General features: G+C 56.3%; 2 protein-coding genes across 6 annotated transcripts in view; one reads left to right on the forward strand and one right to left on the reverse strand.

Moving 5' to 3' along the window:
• Positions 1–3,263, forward strand: part of PPFIA4 (PTPRF interacting protein alpha 4) — a 47,789-nt gene extending 44,526 nt beyond the window's left edge. For all 4 annotated transcript variants that reach the window (XM_084497683.1, XM_084497685.1, XM_084497686.1 and 1 more), the window contains 3 exons: positions 733–910; positions 1,531–1,622; positions 2,074–3,263. In XM_084497683.1, coding sequence (XP_084353809.1) covers positions 733–910; positions 1,531–1,589 — 237 coding nt within the window. In that variant the 3' untranslated portion in view covers positions 1,590–1,622; positions 2,074–3,263. The remainder of the gene's footprint in view (positions 1–732; positions 911–1,530; positions 1,623–2,073) is intronic.
• A 388-nt stretch (positions 3,264–3,651) lies between these two features.
• MYOG (myogenin) lies at positions 3,652–7,132 on the reverse strand (the record flags this gene model as incomplete). Of its 2 annotated transcripts, XM_084497622.1 has the most annotated exons (3): positions 3,652–4,201; positions 4,933–5,014; positions 6,653–7,132. In XM_084497622.1, the coding sequence occupies 3 exons, from the start codon at positions 7,130–7,132 to the stop codon at positions 4,080–4,082; spliced, it is 684 nt and encodes a 227-aa protein (XP_084353748.1). In that variant the 3' UTR covers positions 3,652–4,079. The 2 variants fall into 2 exon arrangements, with proteins under 2 accessions (XP_084353748.1, XP_084353747.1); XM_084497621.1 differs by lacking the exon at positions 3,652–4,201 and having other exon boundaries at positions 4,661–5,014.

Raw genomic sequence — 7,132 nt, forward strand, 5'->3', positions numbered from 1 at the left:
TCAGCTCTCTCCTGCCTTGTCCTGGGGAGTCAAGCAGTGCCTCATAGAATCTAGAGCAATTGCATGACCAGTGGAATAATTCAAAACTAAATTATGTAAAACGTAAAACTGGTTGTGGAGGCAGACGAGGTAGGGTCTTGTGCATCTTTTCTAGTGCTTGGTGGGCTGAATTTGAAGAGGACCCAACTGGCTTTCCTTGCCAGCTGCTTTAATATTGCCTTATAGAGGCACAGATGTCCTGTGCATGACACATCTGTGCCTGGTAAAGCTGGTGGGTTGGAGATGCCCCATGATGCAGACAGAAAGCTGCTCACATTGAGTCACTGAAGGTGGGAATTCATCTAGATCTGTCCTACATCCAGCTTCCTTGCGTGAAGTATGATAGCAGGCCTGGTCAGGACTCTCTTTAGAGCATGGAAACAAGCAGGTTCCAGATGCCACCATCTGTACAAGGTTAGATGCTTCTCTTTGGGTCTTTGCTGCGGCTCCCATGGTGATGTATCCAGGCATCTGTATCTTTGCAGGCAGGGTGAAGAGAAGAGAGAGGCAAGCTGGCTCCTATGTGCTTAGCCCAATTTGATCACACACTTCTGCACACTTTGGGGTGGCCTTGGCATGCTGGCACGCACTCAGTTAGGCGAAAGCAGTGCCAGGATCTCATGAGGGCTGAAGGTCCAGGCTGAAGGTCCTGCTGCCCAGACTGCCGGGCTCAAACCCTCTCTTCCTTCCTAGGGAGACGACAAAACTTTCCGTCGAACCCCGTCCTGGCGAAAGCGCTTCCGCCCACGAGATGTTCACAGCATCAACATGCTCAGTGGCTCAGCCGAGACGCTGCCCGCTGGCTTCCGTGTCACCAGCCTGGTGCCCCTGCCACCCCCATCCGCCCCTGCCAAGAAAATGCCCCCAGAAGGTCGGTCACCCCCTTCCCCTCGGGTCCTCTGCCACCACAGGGAACCTCACAGCACGGGTGGGGAGAGGAGAGGGAGAGAGGTCTGCTGGTTGCCTGCGATGCTGAATCCAGCCAGCAGAGCTGTTGTCTGCTGTAAATGATTCTCCTGGAGGGTTATTTCAGCCCCTTCTCTGCTGTGTGGTTTCTTTGTTTTGAACTGCAGGAACTAGGGTAGGGATCAGGGCCGTGGTGGGCTATGACCTGAGCCAGTCTTGTCCATCTTCCTATTAGTGGCCAGCTTTCTACTAGTGGCTGAGGTCAAACTTCTCTTCCTTTTCCATCCCATGCCTGAAGGATGCAGTTCTCAGCTGGCCAAGGACAATAAAACCTGGGGCAAAATCCCAACAACTGACAGCCCCCAGATACAGACAGCAGGGTGCTTGCTGCCCGAGAGCAAGGCAGGATGGCAAGTGGTAACTTTCCAAATACCCTGGAGCCTTGGGTGAAGGCCAGGCATACCTCTTCCTTTGACTCATGTAGCTTCAGCGCACAGATGCTGCCTAATAAATGTGTTGGTGGGAAGCCGAGGGCTAATTGGGGCAGTCACTAATTTCGTGCTGTGCTCTTTGATTTGCTTCCAGTTGGTGCCTCTGGGTCGCCACGGCTGGAGACCTCCACGGTCCGGACGTACTCCTGCTGAGGGTCAGCGTGACGGGAACCAGCCCGGCCCTGGGTACGTGAGAGGAGGACCGAGGCCTCAGACCTGGGTGGGGACCAAGAGGGGAGCAGGAGGACACGGTGTCTCCCTCTGGTGCCACCCGGACAAGGTGTCTGCTGTCACCACAGTCTGCCTCACCATGGGGGTGTTTGGAGAGCTCAGCGGTGGGGGAACAGCCTGCTGCTACCTGAGGCTCACAGGACCCTGAGATGATGCAGAAGAGATGCTCAGCATCCTAAGCACATGCCAGTTGTCCAGTCCCTGAGGTCCCCAGGATACCACCCTAGATGTGGGGTCCCAGTGGGGTGAGGGAAGGAGAGTCTCCAGGGACCCTGCTGTGCCCCAGGGCACGGAGCTCCATGCCAGGAGCTTTCCCCACTGACTCTGGCTGGGTTTGCCTGCTTGAGGGTCCCCAGACAGAGGCACACCACTGTCCTCATGGAGTCTTTCCCACTTTGTTTCTCAGCACGTCCCCACTCTCCGTTCAGCCACGTGCTGGCTGCCTTTCAGGACAAAGCCAGAGCCCAGCCTGCGCCTGTTCCTCGGCCCAAACCAACAGATGCCGCAGTGCTCCTGCCATGGACCGAAAAGGATGCTCTCCCTTCTGCTTGTGCACCCCGCTGCTTCCCCCGGCTCCCCGTGCCTCCCACCCGTGGCTTTTCTGCCCACCCCACACTGCACCAGCCAGGCTAGAGGTGCACTCGCTGGGTGCCAGCTCCATCACTGGTGGAAGTGTGCTGCAACCCATCGGAGATGCAGAGATGCCCCAAAAGCGGGCTGCAATATTTGGGAACGTTTCTCCTGCCTGGTTCACGTTGCCAATATGCCACAGGCTGCTGCACCGGCACACCGGAGCTCCTCCAGGCATCAAGGACACTGCTGCCCACAGGACTCGAAGCCGGGGAGGATTCAGGCTCGTCTCGGTGCGAAAATCCTGATGCTGGGGTGAATGGGCAAGGAGCTGCCCCCGGGACAGGACACAGGGGCTGAGGCCAGTGCCAGGGTGGGCGCCGCGCAGGATGGGGCAGGGACCGGCTGTCGTGGGGGCGAGGAGCGGGCAGTCGGGGCATTTCGGGGTGCTCACACGGCGGCTCTGCCAAGGGCTGCGTGGGGAAGGGCTGGACCACCCCATCCGGCTCGCTGCCAGCCAGGACGGTGCCAGGACCGTCCCTGGGGACCGGGGAGACACAACAGGGGCACCCGGCACCCCGGGACGTGCCCATCCCTTCCCTTCCAGGTGCAGAGGAGATGCTCTCCCCTCCTGCCCCCAGGCTACGGGCAGGGATCGATCCAGGAGGCTCTCAGCTCTTCCCATTTCTCCCCCGTAGGGTAGGATCTCTTCGTCTCCTCATGCCACGTTTGCCTTGTGTGGCCCCTATTTCTGATGTGATATTTATTGATGGCTGGAATGACCTATACTTATCATGTGCTGTCTGGAAGTGCAATATCTGAGAGGCTATACAGTCACGATGTCTTTTCGGTGTATTATTTGCCTAATACAGTATTAAATATTTTTTTAATTTGAAGAGTCGGTGAGCCCTTTATATCGATGCCCTATTTCTTTTGTCATATTATTGGTACTGCATGGACTCCAAACCCTGAACTGGGTCAGGAAAGGATGTATGTGTGTTCCAATAAACAGGATTTTAAAGCAGTGCTGGCTCGAGCCTTCTTTCTAGAGCCCAAATTAAAAAATATAATTAATGTTTGGAGCCCAGAGTTAACATTACCTGCTCCCTGAGTCTTTTGAGGTACAAGATTGAGTCCCAGTTGTAAGGCAGTGGACTCACTGGTCTCCACAGGGCTGATTTGAAGTGTGGGACACCCAGTTCCCATCACTGAGGTCCAAACGGAGCCCTAGGATTTTCTCATACGGAGAACCCCCTAACCGGGGGGGTGGTGGTAGGAGAGCTTTGCACAACACGAAACAGCAGTAAAGGAGGCCCTGAGCAGTTCAAACAAGAATGCCTTTATTAAAAAAAAAAAAAAAAATCCAAATAAGTTAACAAAAATAATAATTAAAAAAAAAAAACAACAACAACAAACAAATGGCAACTCCACACAGCGTTCAGTAGAAAAGCCGGCGAGGGCAGCCCACGAGGTGCCAGCCGGAGAGAGACGTTGGTCAAAGAGCATCTTGGAAAAAAATGAGCAAGTGACCCCAGCACACGCAGTGGCCCCCAAGGAACGAATGCCCCCGGCCGGGGGGACGAAGCTGTGCCCGACGCTGGCCATGGGGACCGGGGGCTGCCGCCAGCGGGGAGCTGCGGCGCTGCCACAACCCCACCTCTGCCCCTTTTCTTTTTCCAGCTGGCGAGAGCTTTTGGCGAAGAGTGGGAAAGGAATCGAGTGGTTTCAGTGGTGTAGTCCACGGCGCCGGAGGGATAAATAGGATTTCCAGTGGCTGGACCCTTCCAGAATCTCATTCCCGCCCCGTTACCAGCTCGGAGAGCCGCCGGGGTTTGTGCTGGCTCAGTTTTGAACCTGCTCCTCCTGGAACGTCACGGCCACGTCCTCTACGGCGATGCTCTCCACGATGGAGGAGAGCGAGTGGAGGTTGCGGTCCTCTGCCGCGTCGTCAGGCAGGAGGTGATCTGTGAAAAGCAGGGGTGGCATCTGCAGGGGGTGGCAGCGGGACAGGGACGGCTCCTGCTTGGTGTGCAGGGGACCCCGTTACCTCCCCACGTGGCCGTAGTGATTCGGGGACCTGCACCCAGCTCCCACCCTGAGGGCTGAGACCTTCCCCTGGAGATGGCAACGGGGAGTGAAACTTTTGGGAAATTTTTTTGGTTTTATTTTGGAAAATGAGATTTTAGTTTTCGTCTTCTGGGGAAAAAAAATAAATTAATATAATAAAAAATTTAAAAATAAAACAGGTGGATTTGGAAGGGGTTAACTGCAAAACTGAAAATAAAGCAGCAGCTGCACTGGGGACATGGGGAGGGCGAGGTGGTGCAGGGCGGCTACGGGCAGCCAAGCCACGGGACGACAACGGGAAAAAAACCCTCCTGGGGTCTGCGGCACCGAACTGCTGCCGTCCAGTCCCTCGGCTCGTGGGGAGCCAACGTCCCATGGGATCAGGCAACGGGAGAAGCCTGAGTGAGCTCAGCACTGAGCCACGGCGGCGCTGGAGGATTTATGAGCCTCGGCAGGGCTCATCCCTCCCCGACAGCAGAAGTCTGCGGGGTGGGGAGAAGACAAGGCTCCTTTTGTCCTCCACCCCGAGCATCCCCCAGAGGAAGCTTCGGCTCGGTGACATCCCAGGGCTGTGGTGTCCCCCCCAGCAAGGCTGTGGGACACAGGGACGAGGCAGGGAGGACCTTACCCGTGGGGTTGGTGCCAAACTCCAGCTGGGTGCTCCACTCGGGGCTGCAGGACGAGCTGCCGGACCCGCACTCGCTGGCTGCCTGCAAGGAGCCGAGATGTTGGCCGTGGGGGTCTCGCCTCCAGCCCAGCCAAACCCCACCGGCTGCCCCCCGAAACACCCTGGGGTGCCCCCATCACAGCAGCACAATGCCCATGTGGGATGATGGGCACGGCCCTCCTCACCCTGCCTGCAAAGCAGACGGTGACATTCGGGGTCCCCGGAGACCCGTCAGTGCCAGATGCACCATTAGCCACTGTAAGGGCTGAAAAAAATATTGGGGGGCTCTGGACCAGTGGCCATCCTCTCAGTATAGGTTAAAAAGTGTCTCTTTACCCAATAACTATGACAAAGAGGCTGGAAGCAGATGAACATCCTTGGGCAAAACAGCTTTTTGCTGAAAAATCACCTGAGTTAAATAAAAAATGTCACATGGGCTGGGCGCCCTGAGGCTGTCCCAAGGGGCTTTCTGGGGACGATCTTTTTGCAGTTTGATTTGTGGACTTGGGGCTGAAAAGATTTCACAGAAAAGAGCTGACAGCCTGAAAAATGAGCGCGTTACCCAGCAAAGCTCAGAATTAATTTTGTGTGTGTGTGTGTGTGCGTCTTCATCTTTCAGTCTAGAAGCAGATGCTGGCCTGGGTTAAACTCGAAATGGGGTTTGTGGGAGCAAACCCCAGGACCCATGCGCTGTTTGTAGCAGCTCAGAAATGGAATCTGGCTCTGGGAGGTGGTCGTGCTCGGGCTAGGGGGGACAGGGAGGGCTTCACCTTGCCAGGGCCACCCCATGGTCACCCAGCACCACGGAGCTGAGCTGCCAAACCTCGCTGGTGAACCCCCAAACCTTGGGTCCCAGCTTGGTCTTGGCTGCTGACACAGCCAGTTCGTTAATGGTTTGATTCATTTTCCACTAAAAAAAAAATTAAATTCTTAAGGATATGATTTTTCTTTTTGCCCAGAATCTTGCATTTTGTGCTCAATATGTTCCCCTTGCCTGGGAGAGCAGCCCACAGGGAGCAGTGGTGACGCAGGAACCGCAGGCACGTGTCCTGCTTTGGGCCCCTCCATCAGCAGGGGCACGGGGGCAGCCAACAAATCCATCTGAATTAAGCCCCCCCAAAATAAAATTAGTTATCGATGTAATTGTAATACCTATGTAGTCTAGATACCTGTATAATGTATATAATCTATATTTCTATATGTGCCACCTGTAGCTGCCTCATTGATGTCCCTGCCTCTCACCTCTAACCACGCCACCTCTCGCTGTACCAGCCTACACCAGTGTCTGTAGCTGGGCACTACCACGCACAAAGCCTCAGCAGCAGGGAAGTATATGTGTGTGAGTGGGGAGGGCACACTTTTTATTATTTTATTTTATTTTATTTTATTTTATTTATGTTCCTTTATTTTCCATTTCCCTGTCACATATGCCTCCAGGCTCCCTCCCAAGCACCCACACCACGCTCAGCGCAGTGCCCACCTCCAGCCCACCCTACCCCCGTTCCTACAACCGCAGCCCCCTCCCTACAAAGGCAGCTCTCAGCCCCTTTCCCCGTGCCACCCTGTGCTCCCCAACCTTGCACAGGGTCCTGCTCCTGCCCTGCCAGCACCCCGCAGCCCCCACCCGAGGTCCCCCCAATGCCACCAGCCCCAATCCCGGGGAGGGGGTCGCGGCACTCACGGCGGGCTGGGGGCCGGCGGGGCGGTAGCGCAGGTCCCTCTGCTCCCTCTCCTGCTGGTTGAGGGTGCTGAGCAGGCTCTGCAGGCGCTCGATGTACTGGATGGCGCTGCGCAGGATCTCCACCTTGGGCAGCCGCTGGTTGGGGTTGAGCAGGGTGCTGCGCTTCAGCGCCTCGAAGGCTTCGTTCACCTTCTTCAGCCTCCGTTTCTCCCGCAGCGTGGCCGCCCGTCGCCGGTCGATGGAGACCGTCTTGCGCTTGCAGATCTTACAAGCCCAGGGCAGGCATTGCCCGGGGCAGTGCTCGGCCAGGGCCGAGTCCTTTTCCTCCAAAGCCACCCTGCTTTCGGGGCACAGGGTCACCTCGGGCCTCTCGGGGAACGCCGCCGGCTCATAGCCCTGCAGGCGAGAGCCCAGGAAGTTTTCCCCGTCGTAAAACCTCTGGTCCGGGAAAAAGTAAGGGTTGGTCTCGAAGAGCTCCAT

Source organism: Aythya ferina (genome assembly GCF_964211825.1).
Source record: "Aythya ferina genome assembly, chromosome: 25".
NCBI lineage: Eukaryota > Metazoa > Chordata > Aves > Anseriformes > Anatidae > Aythya > Aythya ferina.